General features: G+C 41.7%; 1 protein-coding gene across 1 annotated transcript in view; it reads left to right on the forward strand.

Annotated features, from left to right (window-relative positions):
• The window catches only part of DCUN1D4 (defective in cullin neddylation 1 domain containing 4), a 75,480-nt gene extending 61,075 nt beyond the window's left edge, over window positions 1-14,405 (forward strand). Inside the window, exons 9-11 of the mRNA XM_019553197.1 lie at window positions 7,372-7,476; window positions 10,144-10,246; window positions 10,376-14,405. Of these exons, the coding sequence (XP_019408742.1) occupies window positions 7,372-7,476; window positions 10,144-10,246; window positions 10,376-10,431 (264 nt within the window). The 3' untranslated portion in view covers window positions 10,432-14,405. The remainder of the gene's footprint in view (window positions 1-7,371; window positions 7,477-10,143; window positions 10,247-10,375) is intronic.
• The last annotated feature ends 6,997 nt before the right edge of the window (window positions 14,406-21,402 follow it).

Genomic DNA, 21,402 nt, shown 5'->3' on the forward strand with positions numbered 1-21,402 from the left:
CCCCCTGCTCTGTCACCACTGCCTGCAGCTGGCCTGGCCCCCACGCCCCATCCCCTGTGTCTGCGCCATCTCTTGTTTGAATGCTCTTGGAGCACTCTGATTGTTTCAGTCAGCTAATCAGAGTGCAAATAAAGCATTACAGACAGACTAAGGCTTTTATAATATTAGTATATTGGAAATCCAGGTACTTCATATATAAGGGACTATTTCGAAAGAAATACTGTCACTATTTTTTAACCTTTTCAAGGTAATAATAGCCTTGCAGAAGACGCATGACTGGGCATTGAGGCCCAAAATACATTTTTTCTCCTTTGTATTAAAAAGGCAGTTGTAACAGGGTAAGACCTGCATTAATTCCAGAGGAATCTATTAAGTCGGACAGAACCATGTGTTACACTTGCAGAAAATCAGTATCTCAAATGTTACTCTTAATGCAGTGCCCAATTTAATTTTTTCTTTTCAAGTAAATGTTTTCTATAGGTTCTTCACAGTGGAACTCCTTGACCTTCTGCTTAACAGAATGGGCTAGATCAGTGGCAACCTTTTGCCTCTGTGGGCTGGATGGGCAGTGTCTGGTCTTTCTGCAGGCTGCATCTGACTGGTGGCTGCAATCTGGCACCCGAGACAGGTGCATCAGGCACCCATCCAGCCATCCAGGCAGGGGTGAGGGCAGCCTGGCTTAATACAGCTGATTATATGGGGGGGCAGGGGGTGGGGCAGGGTGGCCCAGGGAGAAATGGGTGTGACCCAGCCCCAACCTAGCCTGGTGGAAGGAATGGGAATGGGCCAGACCCATAGGGGGGGTGGGGAAGAGGGGGCATGGGCCAGCATTAAACCAGCTGTGCAGGGGGTAGGATGTGGCCCGGCTCTGATCCACCGTGCAGAGTTAGGGATTTTGGCAGTGGGGAGGGGTGTAAGTTTTAACTGTTACTGCTGCCAAATTTTCTGAGCCCCGGGGAGCTCCACAGGCCGGATTCCAAGGTTCTGTGGCTGCATTTGACTTGTGGTACAGAGGTTGAGTACTGCTGGGCTAGACTTCTATGATTAAAAGTAATGAGGTGCAGTGTCATCATAATGAGCTTTAAAACGGGATGTCAAAGTAATGCTGTCAGTGCTGGCTCAGACTAATTTAAAGAATTTTTTATTGGCACTTGAAGGAAGAGAGAGATCATGTGGTAAAAGTCTCTAGTGTAAAGCCCGTAGCTTCATTTACTAGTCCACTGAGTTATGTACTGATCTCTGGGGGGGGTTTTCCAACACAAACCTAGGAGTTTTTGTTTCTTGGAAACCTGAGGGAAAAAGCTGTCTGTGATGTAAATTTTGATTCATAACTCTTTTGGAAGACTGTGAAATTAGTACTTATTAGAAACAAGCAAATCAGAATAATATCTAATATAGAAGATATACAGGTAGGACAATGTATTTCATAGATTTCATAGACATTAGGGCTGGAAGGGTCCTCGGGAGATCATCGAGTCCAGCCCCCTGCCCAAAGGGCAGGAAGTCAGCTGGGGTCATAGGATCCCATGTACGGCATCAGGGATCATTATTGGAAGGAATTTCATTCCCTCACAACAGGTTCTGTAAGATAACTTGGAAATACTCAGCTTGACTGTCAGTGTATGGGAAGGAAAGCTAGATTTACTCTCCAGAATGTTAAAGCGTACAGAAGATCAGACTTCTATAATGATCACAATTTATGTGGCAAAACTGAAGATTAGCATGTGGGAAAGAACAAAGTCCCCCAAAGCAACAGAAACATTAACAGAAGGCTAACAGATTAAACTTTACAAAAATAATTTAAAGTTAATCTGAACAGGTCTAGATGTGTGGGATTTATGTTCACCATGAGTATTATGACACATCAATGTTAACTTTTTGCGTGACTGTGATGTTAACTAGTTATTAGGTAAGAAACTAAAGTCTGGATAAGTAAGGATACAGGGAACTGTTTCAAAGGAGGTAAGCAAACTAAAGTAAGTATCTTACCCCTTAAATACCTACAAAAAAGAAATAGCTTTTTGCAGCATAAAACATAGGAGAAAACTGTAAATAGAAGACAAGAGGAAATACATACTGGAGAAGTTGAAGAGGCTACTGAAAAAGGTAATCTCAGCATGTTTCTCAAACAAGTCAATATTCTCTAGAGGATCTCTTACAAAAAAACCCAACCCTTAACAAAAGAATAGAGAGAGACTAGTAGACAGATTTTCAGTGAACAACTCAGCTCAAGCCATTAACTTGACAAAGAAATTAAGAACCTAGAACTAGGTGTTGCAACATCTCTCAAAGAAAACCATGAAATGTTAATAGCTGGAGAAAACCCTGGCTAAGTCAACCTGGAAAATAGTGAAACAAATATTGAAAGCTTACTCTTATTTCATGAATAACTGGATGTTTCGGTGAAGTGTAGAACCAGGAAAGTCTCTGAAAAAAATGATACTATATTTCAAAATATCAAGGAAAGGTGATATAAGCGACTGCAGTAATTGGATAAATTTTAATGTCTTCTGTGATGCAGAAAAATAAAGTAAATAGTTGCAGCAAAACGGAGATAAGAGCAAACTTGATTTTGATCTGAAAGATCATAAGATTTTTTTTACCCTGAGTAATCTTCAAAGAGAACAACGAATGGCAAAAACTGACCTGCCCTATGCTAAGATTTTGAGAGAATTTGACAGTTTCTATTGCAGTTCACTAGAACATCCTGATTAGAGAAATTATAAAAATAATTGAGGTTCAGCTTGCCCTATAAATGCAGAATTAAATTAACAGTTTAACAGTCAGTGGTCTCAAACAAGGATACAGTATATTGTCAAAAGTATAGGTAAAGGCATTGCATGGCTTTAACAGGTAGGCTAGAAAATTCAGATTCTGCTGGTAAGCAGTCCTCCAAATGGCAGCTCAGTTAACATGAAGCCAGACTGAAATACCATTTTGTATTTTAAAAAGGGTGTTTGTTTTTTTTAATGGAAAAAAATTAGAGTCCCAGCACTTCCTATCTCAAGAATTACATTAGAAAGCAAACAAATGTGAGTTTTCAGACCTCAGCATTTCCATGCCAACCAATAGGACACTGAGAAGCAAATAGTTACAAATCAGTAATGTATCATCTGCCTTCACCAGTTTAGAATAGTTTGGTCATCAGAAAATCTGCAACTGTAGAGACCAGCTATGAAACTCTTAACTCATTTCATCCTTGACCTGTGGATGTGAAGGGAAGAAATACACCAAAGAAACAGACAGATGTCTAAATGCTTTCACAAGTTAAAGTGTCAGGAAAATGCTCATATTAAGTGGAATGATTTTATAAGAAATGCTGAGATTTTTCAAAATTCAGTACTCCTCCAAAGTGATCCAGAAAAGGAGGAAAAAGCATCTAGGATGTGTTAAGAATGCAGTCAGAGAATCTGCCATGGCAGATGTGCCATTGGGCGGCTAGAAATGTATAAAGGGACTAACTGAAAGAAACCTATTGAACTGTATAGTCTGAGGGAAAAATTATGAGACTTGATCTAAAGAATGTGCAAAAGGGGCATAGACAGAGATATCAGAGGCTTGCTTGTGCCCTAAGATGGCAAATTTCCGTTAATTGCAGTTTCTGAAGTTCTGGTGCAAACGTAGTCTTACAAATAAAGGTGATGTGTAATTAGGTTTTGCAGGAAAAAACTCCTAGGTTATTTACATACTGAACATACAAAAGTAAAAGTGGTATTTGGCATACTAAAGTAAAACTTGTCTCAGATCTACAGCTTTTTGCTAAATAGTGCATTCTTTGCTTCTGTGTTGTATGATAACTCCAGTATTGTAGTTGTGGAGGGTATTTTGCCCACCCCAGAATTCAAGTATCCTGTTAGAGGCAAAGGAATTGTAATTGACCTCTTTTATGTGGCCATTATAACTGTGATCTTCTCCCTGTTGTGACTTTGCCACGAGTAGCACGCACACATATTTTTATATTCCAGTGACGCAGTTCTCTTCAGAAGCTGGGTATGTACTAAATGAGACATGGTTGGGAGTGTGTAGAGAATATTCTTATAATAAAGTTATTGAAATACAGGCCAGTAGAACTTGGATCTATCTTTAACTTTACTTTTTTCTCTGTAATGGGGCAACTTACTTAAATCTGGTCTTATCAGTGACTCTTTGTTTTACTTGCCCGCTTTCCTGGATGCCCAATTAAATCAGCTAGGATTTGACATTGAAGTGCTGAGCACTACCAGCTTCAACTGAAAATGCAAAACTCAGTATCAGTGTAACAAAAAATGAAGCATAGGTATTTTTATTTGCATACTCATTTATTTCATTTGGGCACAGATTTAGTGGATATTTCTGAGTATTTTGATCTTAATGTTTCTGTGTGCTTGATTTATAAAATGAGAATAGTACTTTGCTATACTAAGGTGTTTTGGAAAAGAGTATCTGAGACATGTGGTTACTGCAGTGGTAAGTGCAATGTGAAAGGCAAAATATTTCTTAGAAAATATTTTAGTGTAAGCTTTTGAATTGTGCGTAGTAAAAGCCAGAACAGGAGTTGCATTAAATGAGAGTTAAAAAAAATAATTGAGCAGCCATATTATTGCCATGCTTCCTGCATACTGAATGACTCCGCTTCTGTGCAGAAAGGGCAGGGAAGCTTTGTAGGGTAGGGACTACCTTTATGATCTGTGTTTGTACAGCAGCTAGAGCAAATGAGGTCCTGGTCTACGACTGGGTTCTTACATGCTGCGGCAATACAGCTGAAAGGTTACCAGGACATATGCACTCAAGCAGGATTATCTTAAATTGAGCCTTTTGTAACTGATGAGTGCTTGACTTCGCAACTGTAACGTTCCTTTAAAATAGGTGTTTTTATACAAATTTAGGTTACCTCATGTACACAGTACTCTCACAGATGAGACGTTGGATATTTTGTAACGTGTAAGGGAAGTTTTTTCTCTGCTGTTGTCTTATGTTCTTTATACAGATATAGTTTTCCAATATTGCTGGTCATCCCATTAAGCAATCCTGAAAACATCTTGGCTAAATAATGATCTCCAAACTCTCCTAACATGAACATTTATAGGTTATAGTCAGCTCTGGCTGAAGCCATGGGCATGCATTATGTAAGTGGTGAGAAATCCAACTTTTAGCACAGGAAAAAGGCAAGCATATAACCGTTTAAGTGGTTTGTCACAGAAAAAAAGGTGATATTGCAACAAAATGTTAGCTCTTTCCAACAGTAACTTGCCAATACTAAGTATTCTAGCACCAGATGTAATTTCTATATAGTTATGCATAGTGTCACAGGGTATGGCTCAGTCCTCCAGCATCTCAGGAGGCTTTACTCCTTGCCTCCACCCTCTCATGGCTCCAGGGACTCTGTCGTGTCAAATTTTACTGCCTCGAGGCAGAGCCAATTTGCAGATCGCCACATGGACTTGCTGCTTGGTGTCCTCTTTTTGTGAACACGCCAAAAAACACCTCACAAATCCACCTCCCAGATCCTCCTGCCTTATAGAAATATCTGTTCCTGTTGTGTCAGCATTTCTGACATTATTAACAAGCTAAGCGAGGGCACACAGCAAGAAATTGTAGGTGGTTGCACTCACGTGTGGGTATGTCCGAGTCTGTGCTCAGCTTTTACAATTAGTAAATGCCATATCTGTTTCAAAAGGGAGGCTGATCAGCCCCTCTCCTAAAGCAAAGGGGACTTCAGAGCCCTGTGGTGCAGTGCCAGCCAAGGGCCAGATGTGTGCATGCTTTGTGCAGCACTCTGCAGTCAATTGAGGCCCAGGGCCTGGCACGGTGCAAGTCCTGGGAGCCTGAGGGGTTGGTGCAGCAGATGAGCTTGGCATGCTTGGCTGGGGAAGCATCTACTAAGTCATCAGAACCCTCCTGCTGCCAACCACCCTTGGGTTAATGAGGTGGGTGAAGTACGCTGTCAGCATCTGCTTGTTAGCCAGTAATACCTCCTGCACTGCCTTTCTCACTGTGGACTTGCCTACACCAAACTTGTTGGCAAACGGGAGACCGTGTGGACATAATTGAGGGCTTGGCTACATGGCTGTTGTCCTATGTAAACAGCAGTTGAACAAGCTCTATGAAGAAGCAGTGGCAGGCTTTGACTTTTTGCCAAGGACTGTGGCATGCACTGGACCTGGTGGCACTGCTGGATCAGGAGCTGAAAGGTGGGTGGGCAGACAGGATTTGTTGCAAGCTGCAGGTGAAATTGATGAGCCTTTGCCAGTAGAAACTGACCAGGCACGCTGTGGCTGTGTGCTCCCAGTCCCTGGGCAGCCAGCCAGTTAGGGCTTTCCTCTGGAAATGGAGGCCCATGCAAAGCATGCTGCGATCACTGCATAGAGGCACTTGATTAGCTGTACCTGCTTTTGACACTGTGCTTTTGTGGACCTGCAAATTTCCCTGAAATTTTTAGCACTTCAAATGAACACCTGCCTATGCCGTGGAACATTATTTGAGTCCCTCTTGGCACTGTCTTATGCAACTTCTTTAATATTCAGTATTGGTAGATCATTGCAGTAATTTAATTGAGGGGATTTTACCTCCCAGTTTCTGAGTGTTTGAATTTAACAGTGTTTCACTTGAATACACATACACTAAAATGGAAAGCAAACGTAAGATATAAAATGGCCTGATTTAATATAATTTGTGTATATTTTTACAGAAATTTAAATACATAAAGTTCTGCACTTTGCCTTTCTTATGAGTTTGTACCTCACTGACTCCTTTATTAACAGTAATGAATCTTACAGTTACAGATGACACACAAAGGCATTGTTTTCCATTTCAAAAGTAACTAGCCCAAGCTGACATTACTGTTGCATCTGGAATGAAAACCAGAGTTCTGTAGGACAGTCTCCATGTACTGCCTCTCACTGCATGTGTTCCTTGTGTTTGCTTGATAGCTCATTGAATCTGGGCATAATTTAATCAGCATATAGGACAAATTACCTTGTGGATCACCTGAACACAGATGTGATGTTCCTTATGGCTCAAGATCCCTTTCTGACGGTTCACATAGCAATGTTCGCAGAAAGACATAGGTAGAACATGAATAGAAGATGAAGAACCACTGCCTTCCAGAAAGATTTTAGGTTGCATCCTAAAATTGTATTCTGTGTCTACAGGCGAGAACCTTTAAAAACTACAGTTAGCATGGAAAGTACCTTTCTGTAGCCTGGTCAGTAACTACAGTTTTCAACAGTAAACCTCATTACCTTTAATTGGAGAAAATCTTAACAGTCTTAACAATTCTACTATTTGTCCTTACTTTTTACAATGTGCTCAGAATGAACTGATAATTTAGCTGTATGGTGCTAATGAAAAATACAGAGATTACATTGTTACTGTCTGCTTTCCATCTGATAGGAGAAGGACCAGCGCAGCCTAGACATAAATACTGCCAAGTGCATGTTGGGGCTTCTGTTAGGAAAAACGTGGCCTCTTTTTCCAGTATTCCATCAGTTCCTAGAGGTATGATGCAAAGTCTGAAACAGTCTAATTTTTATTTTTTAATCTTGAAATATTTAAGTATTGAAATGACAGCCATCAATGAATGATTGAGATGAAAGGATTTCTATTCAAATTTTAAATGTTAATTTCATAACATTAAAGTGCAATACCCAGGTCCTTGCACTACATGTGTATCTGACATCTGGTCCCTAAAAAGCCATTTGCTGCTGAGGTTTATTTAAAATGGGATAGAGTTCAGAGTGGCTCTTTCCTTGTTTCTTACCATATTTACTCAGTGCTAAGGTAACTTTAAATTTTTGTTATAAATGTCCATATCTGGGATCTAATTATTGGGGGATCATCTTAAATTTGTCCCCCCCACTGCTGCATCAAGAACCAGCACCAGTGGGGCATGCAGTGGGAAAAGCAGAAGCAAGGGGGTGGCTCGGGGGGGAAAGGAGTAGGAGGCAGGGAAAGCAGGGGCAGGCATGGGGAAAGCCAGAATAGGGGAGCCAGCATCCTGCCCCATATCACTAGCCCTCCTGGTGACTACCACCTTACCATTTACTTCCTCCCCCAGCTGCTTTTCTTGCTGATCATGGTACAGGGGAGCCGCAGTGTTGCTCCTGCCCACACTGTAGGAAGCAGCTGTGCTGAGAACCCTGCTTGGCACCCCACAGGTTTTTCCTGCCCTGCTTCCTTTTCCCCCTTTCCCTTCTGCTGTCTCCCCATGGCAGGAGTAGGGGAGAAAGGAGCAGGGCAGGGAGGGAGAAACTGGGAGCTGGGCTCCTGCACAGTTTTCTCACAGCTCTTAGTTGTGAAGTGTAATTCTAAGACAAGGCTTTGTTTCTCCCATGATGAATTGGGGGGACGGGTGATGACACCCTATCTTAGAATTGAGTAAATATGAGAAATTTCACTGTTTTGTTTCTTTGGTTTTACAAAATCCTTTATAATTACAGAAACATATTATGCTCAATTATGCTCAATGTTGCTTATTTAACTCCTGTTTTGATTCCTGTGAACCTAAACTTCATCCAGGGTTCGTTATCATATTTTGAATTGTATTAAGTCTTAAATTGTTTCATAGTTTGTTGCATAGCTAGGGATCCAGGTTTTGTTTCCCATTGGAATATGGAAAAAACTGCGGATTTCCCCTTTTACCTGAGAGAAATGCGGATTTTTAATTTTAATGGAGAAACGCACAGATTTTGCACTTTTGCAAAGAGCTCTCTGCAGGCTGGCAGAGTTCTAGCCTGCAAGGGGCTGGGGGGCGTGGGAGAGGGTCGTCAGGCAAGGGGTGCCATGTGCATGTATATGCACATGGCTGCCAGGCAGCCTAGAGGGCAACTCCCACAGGTAAGTATGGTGGGAGTGGCAGGGGATTGAGGCCTACCTCCATAATGAGGGAAGAAGTTGGGCAGGGCTGGGGCTGCTGCCCGGCTAGGCAGTGCCTGAGGCTTGGGGCCCTGGGCCAGAATGCACAGCTGCAGGGCCCTGGCAGGGAGTGGGATGGGGCCATGGACGGCTTGTCTGGGAGGTGGGGGTGGGGCTGGTTCTCCACTGCTACGCTCACTTCTGGGGGGCAGGGGTGGGGAGCACAGAGAAACCTGTGGGGGGGGCGCAGAGTTCTGTATATGGGACCGGGGCAGGCTTAGCCTCCCTGCCCTGCTGCCCTCCCCCAGGGCCTCTGCAGCCCAGTGAGTGGGACCTAGTGCTGCAGGGCAGAGTGGGGCCAGCTGGGGAAGCTCCTTGCTGCTGCAAGCTCTGTATCACCCTGCAAGGCATCCCGTGCCCACCTGGCAGCAGCAGGGGTGGCGGTGTGCGGTTGTGCCCCTCGCTGCTGAAGGGTGGTTTCTCACCAGGGCAGTGCAGAGCTCGCAGTGGCACTGAGCTTCCCTGCCCAGATCCACTGTGCCCTGCCACATTGGGCTTACCCGCTGGGCTGCAGAGTTCCTGAGGGAGGGCAGCAAGGCAGGGAGCCCCAGCCAGCAGTGGGAAGCCCATCCCTGACCCACGCACAGATCTGGGTGGCACGGGTTCCCTCTGCCCTGTCCCTGGGAGTGCACTCAGCAGAGGGGAGCCAGCCCCACCTGCCCGAACCCACAGTGGGCAGCTTGCACCTGCCCCCACCCCCCGCATGGGTTCTGCTTTAGCTGTGTTGCCTCTGGCAGGAGGGAGCCAGGCTCCACGCTCTGCTATGCTGCAGCAGCCGCTGCCTCATGCAGGTGGCAGCCGGGGGTTGGGTGCTGCTGCAGGGAGTAGGGGCTGTGGACCCTGACCCCGTAGCCCTGGCAGCTAGGGGCCCCCTCTGACAGGGCTGGGGAAGGAGGGGCAGGGAGCTGTGGGTGTGGAGTGAGGGGCACCAGCAGGGCCAGGGGATTGTGGAGTGGGGCAGGGTGTGAGGGCACCAGCAGGATCAGGGTAGCTGTGGTTGGGGAGTGAGGGGCACCAGCAAGGCAGGGGGCTATTGGGGGACAGTGAGAGGGACCAGCAGCGCCTCTCTCTCTCTCTCTCTCTCTCTCTCTGTATGTATATACGTGTGTGTGTATATATGTATATACACGTATATATAATGGTGTTTGATTTTTATCGTGAATTTTGGGGGTTTTACCAGAGAATTTGCAACTTTTTTTATCAGAGAAAACCAGGATCCCTTTTATAATTTATGCTTCTTGTCTCAAGCAGCAATCAAAATACAAAGTTATCAACAAGGACCAATGGTGCAATGTTCTAGAATTCAGCAGAACAATTAACCTTGACCTCAGTAATTATGATGAAGATGGGGCCTGTAAGTATTATTTCTTTAGAAGTATTCTTAATTCCCTCTCTTTTTCTCCATATGACCCTAATTCTTCAGTTCATTTTTCAAGATGAGAAAAAATATAATGAAATATAATAATTTGATCTCTCTCTACAGGGCCAGTGTTGTTGGATGAATTTGTGGAGTGGTATAAAGGAAAACAGATGACATAGGAATTTAACTATGCAGAGCTGCTCAAGGGTCACTGTTACCACAGTTATGTCAACCATTAGCCATAAACTGCTGTTTGTATCAAAGTGCATGCTGCTTTTCTTGCACTGTATCCCTTTTGCAGGGAACTTTCGGTGTTTGCTATTTAACAGGCCAGCTCTGCTTGCTGTGTAGCATTGTTCTCTTTGAAAGCTGCTTTGCATTTTGTATTTACACTACAAATTGGTGAACTTGCCAGCGTCCTCACTGTGATTATGTGTATATTGCTGTCTAAATTTTGTATATGTGTATAAAAATGCTTCATCTAGGGATTATTTCTGCAGAAATGTATTGTAAAAATAATTTTGTGGCATATTTCTAGTCACCTTCAATGAATATGTAACTTTTATTTTATCTTTTTTTTTTTCATTTGGTCTCAAATGTAGCATTTCCAAAAAAAAAAAATTACAGACTGTTTGGACATAATTACCACGAGGAACTATTGCAAGTTTTAATGTTACTGTTTAAGATGCCAGTTTCTGAGAGAAGCTTCATTAAAACTTACTTTGCAGGTACATGCCAAACATCACTTTTCTTTAGCAAGGGAAAAGTATTGGTGTCTTTTAAAAATTATTATTAAAACTGTAATAGTTGTACATGCCAGAGATGATTTCCACTTGGCGAAGAAAGTATGGGCGTTTTAATGTTAAAACTGCAGTAGTTTGATTATAGTAGGCACAAGTGAGCAAATTAAAGTACCTTTGAAAAATGGGTTTTAGACTTTTGTAAATTGCCTTTGGCATATTTCTTTTGCTTTGATTTTCTCAAGGTTGTTTGAACTGTGTTGCCATAAAGAGAAATTTAAACTTTTATCTAAAATTAGTGCTGGGGGAGTTAAGACCTATAATCCCTAACCAACAGTTAACCTAGGTTTGGATTTTTGTTTGTAATTTCAGTTAGTTTTTCCCATGCTATAAATTTGTGTGACTGAGTAATTAAAAATTACACTAAATAACGAAAAGTTACTACTTTTTTCATGCTGGGTTTGGATTTTCCTGAGAGAATGTCCATTGCAGGCAATGAGCACATTAAACACCAGCATTTAAGAGTTAATGATGTAATTCCTTTTTTACGGGGCCCCTTCCTTTTTCACTCATTTGATTATTTACATAAGAAGGTGATAGCCATTGCTTTGGGAAGATGAGTGAATGGAGTGGTGTCTTAAGTTCTCTGCTTTTGTCATGTTGTCTTTGCCTTACCTTTCTTCGTAAAGTAATGTCTATGTTGATTTAAAAAACAGATTGTTGAAGTATCTGGTGCTATTAAATGTTGGCCCATAAGGATCAGTTAAAATATTCCAAACTTCCAGCTGTATTAAAGGTCCAGTTCTGCTATTATTGAAATCACTGACAAAACTCCTGATTGTGTCAAAAACAGAACTTTGGGATGAAGCCTAATTAATCAAAAGCACACCAAGCTGCTCTGCTGGACCAGAAAGTCTAAGGTCTTTTGCTACTTGTAATTGGTTTGTGTTTAAAACTGTTTTTTTCCGAATTCAACCACCAAAGACAAAAGTCATGTATATATTTAAAAGTATATGTGCATATACAAAATCTAAAATCGCATCATTGTAAAATGAAAATACTGCCTTTTCCCACCAAAGTCATGTTTAGGTTGCCAGGGGATAAAAACAAATAGAACTCTCAAAGTTCTCATAATGACAAAGCATACATAATTGTTACTTGTTTGTATGCTAACACATAATATGAATTCCATATTTGATGCTAGTTTGCACATGATGGTAATTAAATGGAGTATGGCATTTGTTTACAATAAGCCTCTTATTAAAACACCTGTTTTTAATAAGATTTCTAATGTAAATGTGTATGTTACTACAGGTATAGCTATAGAGAAAACATCTGTGGAGCTACTGGTTTAGTTCTCTAAAATAACTTGGAAGCAATATTGCTTGAAAAGTTAGGCTGTATCATGGTTGCTGGAAACTTAAGTGAAACACTGTAAGTGTTCATAAATACTAAGCTAGTTACAATTTCAGGCAAGCTGTTAGCAAGGGTGGCACAGTTAATGCTAAAATACAAGATTTGTGGCAGAAAAATTTTTGTATGTTGCAAATAACCTGGCTTCCAATAATGGAGGCAAGAGCCAAAGAAACTCAGTAATGTGATAGATATCTGGCAAAACAGGGTCAATAGAAATCTGTGTGTTTAGATCACACCCTGCTGTTTTTTGCAGATTGTACTGTTTAACAGAATCTAAAATTTAATTTAAAAACTATTTTTTAGGAGGGGAAGCAAAGAGGGGGAAATTGGTTTAAATATGGACCATATTAATGATGACTGGAATTGCCTATCCTTTCAGTTGAAGAGATGAAATTTGTATTTTTGGTCCTCAGCAAGTTTCTAATATGCAGGTGTCATAAAGCAGACCCCTAACATACTTGCAGATAATTAGCACCTTTATTGGCATTTACATTGTAGAAACCCAAAGCTGAATGACTTGACACTGAATGAATTTCCCAGCTCATTAACCCAGCTTGCCATTCTGCTGCCTTTCCTGTAGTTGGTCTGTGGATAAACAGAGGACTTCAAGGCTGAATGCATCTTAGAGGAACAACTTTTTACATTAAATTACAACTTTTTAAAATTGTTCACTTTGCCTTCTATTAAGTACATAGTTTCCTTTAAGAAAAAATAGCACATTGTCATACCCGTTGTTCTTTAATAGAAAATGCAGAAAATGTACCAATTTTTTAGCCAAAAGTTAAATCAAAGACACAGAATAGTGAGGAGCATATCTTAAATTCTTTGCACATACTTCTAGTGTAAAATACTTGTCCCTATAGTGAAGATTTAATGATCTATGTGTAACTGTGGCAAGTAGAGAGAGGAAATTAGTGTTCTGGTACTATATTGATTCATATCACAAAAATATTTAAGTTTGATTAATGATAGGCATTGTTAAAGTTCCTTATTTAATAGATTAAGAATAAGGAATGTTAGTTTCAGGAGAACACTGTTAGGTTATAGTTATACCAATTCTTTCTGCTGCCAGATAGAGTAGAACAATCCTACACTAACAGATGGGGATGTGCTGTTTATTCCTGAGTATTACCTTTATTGTCCATTTTAAAACAAGTCTATTGCAAATAAAAATACAGTGTAAGCAATGAGAATTGATTAAGAATAAGTTTTTGTAGCAGCTCCTATTGTGAGTTTAAACAAACAATTAACCACAGATTTTTACTATTGTATCAGAAGCTCAAGTGTTTCATTATTTCCTCAAAAGTGCTAATGCACAATCAAATGGGGCTGCTGATCTAATGTTCTTCAGACATATTTTGGATGGGATGGAGGTGTGTCTTAGTTTTGCTGGGGCTTTTACAGATTTCTGTGGACCTTTCGTCACATGTTTAACGCATTTGTTTCAAGAGTATTTTAAGAAACTTAAGTATGAGAACTTTAAAGGTTAGCTTGTGCCCCTGATTTCGTATACCTGCTAGAAATACCTCTTGTAAGCCTTATATTTTATCCTTTCATATTGTTGTACAAGTGTATAGAATTCATTTACCAACACAACCATTGGTTGTCTGTAATTCAGATCAAAATTTGAGGGGGGGGTTGTGTGTGTGCGGGGGAGGGGGTTGTGCATGTGTTGTTGCAAAATAGTTTTTACCAACACTGCTGTTACGGGGACAACAGTTAACCTACAACTGTGAATGCTCTTAGGTATTTGCATATTACATACATGTGGCGTGCTACAGTCCTGTGACTCGCAGCCTGACTAAAGTACTGTTATGCCACTTAACCTGAGTTCAGCTTGTTGGCTTTTTTAGGTTATGCTGGAGTTAATGGATCCCACAAATAAACAGTATTTGTGTTGGTTTCAGAACCTGACTTTTTCTGTGGCTCACAGTTCAAAAACAGACTTTCTTCTGAATTTGCTGTGCAAAGTACTGGCCCAGAACTGACCTTGTTTAGAAGAGACTTAGTTCTTTTTAAAATACAGTTATAGTTGAACTTGCCTATATAATCTAAGTTAGGTTTTAGTTTTTTTAGCTATTTACATTTGTGTTAAACTTTAGTGTTTTGGCTACTTTTGTAGTACTGCAGAACTTCTGTGCAGCAAATCCTAATGTATTGTGCTAAGGGGCATTTATACAATCTTGTGCTTTTTACTCCCTTAATATAAAGAATAGGCATTATTAAAATTTGTTAGGAAATGCTTTATGCTTCACAGTGGGGTATGTGTATATCTTGTAATTAGAAGTTTTCTTTTTGCAGAGAACTTCTCCAAATATATCTCTTCTAGCGGAACTGGACAATGAGCATCTTTATGAACTGTTCACCTCTCTTTAAATATACACTATTTATGGCATTTCTCTGAATAATTTCATCATCGTGTTGAAAAAAGGGTAGCTCTAGTCCTCATAAATGTAAATAATATTTTATTTGAGGCAGTGTGTAAAACCTCAAATAGCTATATTTTATCTTGTTTTGAAAGGAACAAGTTCTAAAGTAAAATATTTGGCGTGTAGTAAGCTACTCAATTTATATTATGAAGAACAGGCAGGAAAAAATAAATTAAAATTTCTAGCAGTATGGAGTCCAAGAATCCTAACTGAACGATGTATTTTAATAGGTTTTAAATGACAGAAATATGAGTACACCATCTATGTTTATGTGAGTCTGTGATTTTTTATTATTATTTTTTTGAAGTCTTTTTTCACTATTGTGGTTGAATTACAAATCTATTTTTGGGTTAGGGAGAGAGACCTAAAACAATTTAGAGAGAACAAAGAATATTTGAGACAACTCTTAGAGGTCTGTTCTTCTTTAGTATTATATGAAATATTGTTCCTGTCACTCTTACAGAATTCATTTTAAACTGTTAAAACATGTTCCAGAGAATAAGTTTGGAAAAGGGAGCGTCTGGAATAATAATCTAAAATGGAAGTGATGTTGCAGCTGACAAAGAGAAACCACTTTAGTGTTCTCCTGGATAAGTCTTCGGTCAAGAATCCATACAGCAGTTCAAGAATTCATGGAGCCTGTTTGTTGGAAAATGTATTTATCCAACATCAACAGCGTACGGCAGCCTAAGGTTTATCTAAACATAAATTATACTGCTTTTGTTATGCTGATTATACAGATACAGACCCACTTTTATACAATTATTTGGGAGATAACATAAACATTGGTCATGGTGAAAAGTTTTAATATAAACTAGTAGGAGGAAGAGGTTTTGCTTATATTGGAAGGGAGTTTATTTTAATCAATTTGGGTAGTACAAAAGAACACAAGTATTAAGGGAAGATGCATGGGAAAAATAAAGGTTTAAATTGAATAAAAAGGTTGGGGGGGATTTAAGCCATAGGAAAGGACAGTGTTCAGGACCTTGGAGGAAAAGTAGTTTGATAAGTAAGGCAAGTAAGAGCCAGGGAAGGGAACTAAAAGGGAACCTGAAGCTCACATGATCAGGGAAGGTAGAAAAAGCAATAATTTTAGGTGTAGTAATTTGAATGTGTGAGGAAAGAGGGCTGTTATAACTGGGTCAGGATATGGTCAATGGAGAGAGGAGGAGATGGATTAGCATAAAAGAAGGATCACTTGAATTTGGGAACTGCCTTGTTTGGAGAAAGTGGATGAAAGAGGACGGTAGGACGGTATAGATTTCATAAGCAAAGGCTTCTCAAGCGTGGGACAAAGAATTATTTTTAAGCAGAAACAAAACTTCAGATACTACCAAATTCAGCTTAATGGGAGTGTTATTAGGGACTGAAAGTTGGCTGAGACTGAACAGAGACACTTGGGACAGAAACAGGTGTTTTGATCATGCAGATAAAGATGGTATAGTTGTTGTTCAGAGAACAGATTAAATCACCTGAATAAAATTTAAAGGGACAAAGTAGGGAATGAAGAACAGAATTCTAAGAGAAGCAACCATGAGAGAGGGAAAAGATTAATAGATACAGGCTGAGTGATTGAGAGCAGGAGTAGATGAGGCTTATAGTTCCCCAGGATTGAGTTTGGATTTGTTGGAGGTAGCCCACAGCCAGCCTGGCTCAATATTGCTACTTGGTCATTCACCCTAGGATGTCAGAGGTGGCTGGATGTGATGCTAGCCACATGACTCACCTGGGTGCTGTGGGCTATGAGAACTGGTATACTTTAACAACATTAGTATGATGGAAAGATGAGAACAGCATCCTGAAAACCAAAACAAAGCACAAAGAGAAGTTGTTATCTGTGACAGCATGAGGAAAAGGTCAATGATGATTATATGAAGGGAGAATACATAACTGTCAGGGACATCACTTGTGGCTTGTGGGAAAACAATGGGTGGTATAGAGAAAAAAAGTGTTGGTGGATTTAGGACAACAAGATTGGCAACAAAGAAGTGGACAAGTGATTAGTGTACTTGGTGGCAAAGGGGTGGAGCAGGATTGGCTTGGTAATTGAAGAGAATAATTTTGGATAGTGGGAAACTGCTTATTCTGGGGTGGGGGGGAAGGCACTTGCTTTTTATAAACATATTTTCATGCAAATGAAGAATGTTGTTATTATCCTGTAAAGCCATAAATTATTTCACTCACTCTGAAAAGCCTCAAAGGGCTTGTCTTCTCTGGGTTGTCAGTGGCCCAGAAATTGGGAGAATATTAATTTCTCCAGAAACTGGGAGAATATTTCTCCTGGTAGAAACCCAGTTTGTAGACATTAAATCTTTTTGTCCTGGAGCAGAAATGGCTACTATGGGAGAAAAATAACCTGACAAAACCAGGTAGAAATTGGTCCTGGGAGATCCTCTTGGAGACTGAACACCTGCACACTTTCTTCCAGCTTAACTCCCGGGAACCAGTAGGTGTGGAGCTGGGGAAAAGCTCCTCTGCTTTCCCAAGACTGGGGTCACCAGTTGTTTACAGGACTGATGGAAACAGGAACTGGAGGGGTAGCCAGCTGCTCTCTGTTTGCTTCTCACAAGAGAGTTCCCAGTGTAAGAAGTGGGTAGGGGCTTCAGTACTCCCTCCATTTGGTTGCTTCTTCTTGCCTCTTCTCTCTCTTCCACCACTCAGGTGGGCAGTGGGGGCAGCAGTTTAAAAGCTGGTGGAGCTGGGCTTAGGGAGGCTTTCCTCAAACACCGTTCCTGTCTCCACTGGCTTTTTAATCACCTGTCCCTGCTGCTCAGCTGGGGGGCAGGGCATGAGAAAGCCAGCTGGGCCATAAACTGGAAGGCTGAGGGAGGTTCTCCCTAGGATGGTGGGACAAAGCCCCTGCCTGCTTCTTGCATTAGAGTCTCATGGAGTTAGATGAGGATTTTTTTGTAGGCCTGTTTTCTCAGCTGAGAGGAAGCAGCGGTGCAAGCTCCTGCCCGCCTCTTGGACTGGAATCCTTGGTGTGAGAAGCAGGTTGGGAGAGGCGGGGGGCTTTGACTTGCTGCTCCAGTCCCTTGGGAATGGGAGGATTGGGGAGCAGCCCATGTTTTCCCCAAACCAGAGTCACCCTGGTCTGGGGAAAGTACAAAGAGCAGGGGGATGGTTGCAGACTCTCTCCTGGAATCATTTCTAGTGGTGCTGTTCCTCCCAGGCTGGAGTGGCATGGGTTTGGCAGCAGCAGGGCAAGGAGGGCTGTGTCAGCACAGCCCTTGCTAACGCTTGAACAGACAACAGCTATGTCTGTGTGGCCCAGAAACAGAATTCTGTGGCAGGCCATGCTCCCATATTCCTGTAGACCACTGAGTGAGGTGGAATGGCTCTCTCAGCTGGTTATGGCCTGGGAGCCATATGTTTGACACTCCTGATGCACTGGGTTGTTTTAACAGGAGCATCTGCAAATCAAGGAAAATGATTCTTCCACTCTATTTGGTACTTGAGGCCTAATCTGGAGAACTGTGTCCAGTTTGGGTACCCCACTTAACGAAAGATGTGGATTAGATTAGGAGCCCAGCAGAGAGGGACAAAAGTAGCTTGGGAAACATTTATGAAGAAAGCCTGAAAGAGCTAGGGTTATTTAGTCTGAAGGGGAGAAGACTGAGGCAGGATTTGATAACAATCTCCAAATACTTGAAGGGCAACTGTAAAGAAGATGGAGATGGTAGTTGTAGGAGACAGGACTAGGGGCAATGGCTTCAAGCAGAACAGGAAATTTAAATTGTAGATTAGGAGAACCTTGCTGACTATAAGGGTAGTCTAGCATTGAACAAGTTACCTAGAGAAGTTGTGGAATTGCCATCTGGAAATTTTCCAGAACTGTGTAGGCAGACACTTGACTGGGATGATTGAGTCAGGGATGATCTTGTTTTGAAGAGGGGCCTGGACCAGATAACCTTGTAGGGCTGGAAGAGAACAACATGGCTAAACTGCTACAATAATTGGCATAAATTGCTAGTGGCCATGTCCACAGAGACCCAGATTGATAAATACAGGAGTGAAATAAAGAACAAATGACTAACTGTCTCTTTAAAAGCATTTCCATTTCATTATTCAGTTACCTTAGAAGTGTAGAAGAATTCATATAGGTTAAGAGGAGCTGACAGGGCTAACAGAGGTATTTGTCTAAAGTGGGAAGTGACCTTAACCTGTTCCACATCCAGTTAAGCTGTCTAAATCTTTATCAGATATAGTGACACCTGTCTATCCTAATTGATGGTAGTAGTAAAAGTCATCTGATTGGGACCTTCCACAGCTGTTTTTTTCCCAGCTTAATCTTCCAACAAAACTAAGTCTTCTGGGTCAGCAGTTCGGCTTTGCTTTTGGCTAAAGTAGAGTCTATCCTTTTTACATTAATCCAACAATAAGTATTTTTTTTCTTTTTACTATTTTTTCATCATAGCACTGAGTTTATTCCTGAATGTTTAGCTCAACTTGTGCAACTACAAGTATTTTAGGGAAAACTATCACGGATGTTCTTAACCTGTTGTGTTGCGTCCTTTCTTTTCCCTCCCTCCTCTCATCAAGTGGAGTTCCCCAGGGGTCTGTCCAGGGCCCAATATTGTTTGACATCTTAATAATGATTTGACTGATGGCATTGATTGATGCTTAACAAATGTGCAAGTGATGCTAAGTTGGGTGGAGTTGCAGATACTCTGGAAGCTAGGACTAGGATCCAAAATTACCTGGATTGACTGGAGAAGTTGTCTTCAATCAATCAGATGAAATTCAACAAGGACTTGGGACAGAATTATCTCATGCACAAATACAGACGGGGGAGTGACTGGCTAGGCTTCAGTGCTGCACAGAAAGGACCTGGGGGTTACAGTAAACCATAAACTGAGATGAGCTAACAGTATGCTCTTGTTGCAAAAAAGGGCCAACAGCATCCTGGGTTGTATTAAGAGAGGTGTTGCTTTCAAATCAAGGGAAGTGATCTGTTCTGTTCAGCAGTGAAGCCTCACCTGAAGTACTGGGTCTGGTTTTGGGGCCCCCAGTTCAAAAAGGATGTGGACAGATTGGAAAGAATCCAGTACAGAGCAACAAAACAAAGTCCTGGAAAGCATGATTTAGGAGGAAAAGCTGAAAACTAGATGTGGTACATCTAGAGGAGAGGAGAGCTATTATAGTAGTCTTCACCGAGCTGAAGGGTAATCATAAAAAGAATGGAAATAGGGGAAGACTGGGACCAATGGCCTGAGGCTGCAGCAGAGTCCATTTTGGCTGGAGATTAGGAAGAACTTTCTAAGGGTAGCCAAGTATTGGAAGAGACTACCTAGAGAAATGCAGTTCCCATCCCCAGAAATGTTCAAGAGTGGTTTAGGTTAGACAAATACTTGTCTGGGATAGTTGAGTCAGAGATGCTCCTGCCTTGAGCAGGGGAGTGGAGTAGATGATCTTTTGAAGTTCCTTCCAGCCCTACTTTCCTATGATCTAAATTTAGTTTCAGGGACCTCCTAGCAAGCCTACTCTTTGTTAAATGTTTTAAACTGCTTTCTTCACAAAGATGAGGGCAACTGAACAGTGCTTTCCTCTTACAGAATGCTTTCTATCCACAAATCTCAATGTAGTAGACATATATGTTAATTAATATTCATATGAGCCTGTAAGGGAGAAGAATAACTTTATAAGACATTCTATCATGGAAAAGCTAGGGGCAGGAAAAAATCAGCTTGAAAGTCTGCTTTTTAAATCACATCACTTACCTTACAATTGTTACTAGTAAAATCTAAGCTCCAATAGCTGTGGAATAAAAGGAAAGTAAATTCCCCATTTTTCCTTTCCCCCCAGCACTTTGTGCATTAGCCACTTCCCCTGTTCTGTAGAGCAGGGCTAGCTAACTGGCAGCCCTCAAGTCCCATCTGGCCTACAAGGGGTTAAAGTACAGCTTGTGGGCTCCTGCTGGGCTGCCAATCCCCCATTGTTCCTGCTGCTGGAGTAGCAGCTGCGGTCTCAGAGCAGGGGAGCATGGCAAGAGGAGGCTTGGGAGGTTGGTGCCTGAGCAGTGGGGAGTGGTGGGCTCACATGGCAGCAGTTGTGGGAGGGGCTCAGGTGTGAGGTGGCTTGCTGTGCAGTGGGAGCTTCTGGGGGGCAGGGAGTACTTTTGCTGCTTCTGTGGCAACAGCAGGGTAGGGTAGGGTTGGGTTGGGTTGGGGGTGGGGAGGCTCCCTTGCATGGTTGCAGCAGCAGGAGGGTTTGTTCCACTTGCATGGCAGCAGTGTGGTGGGGGTTTGCCTGCAAAACAATGGCACTGGGGCACTTGTGGTGATGGTTAGGGCTCATGTTGCTCATGCATTGAGGGGACAGAGCATGGTGGGGGGTCTGAATGTGTGGCCTGGGGCCCACAGCTGGTGCAGTTCCTGGTTCCCAGCTGCTCTGAAGTTGCACAGGATCAATTCTGCTACTTTATACTGGGATAGAGCTGGTGGAGCTTCTCTGTACCATTAACTCTTTATTGGAGGGCTCCCTAGTAGAAACAGAAGCAGTAGTAAGTAACCAGACATGTCTAGAGAAAGGAACTGGAGGGAAGGCTGGGCCCTGAGCACACTTG

The sequence above is a fragment of the Crocodylus porosus genome, unplaced genomic scaffold (assembly GCF_001723895.1).
Source record: "Crocodylus porosus isolate Cpor-Errol unplaced genomic scaffold, CroPor_comp1, whole genome shotgun sequence".
NCBI classification, from domain to species: Eukaryota; Metazoa; Chordata; order Crocodylia; family Crocodylidae; genus Crocodylus; species Crocodylus porosus.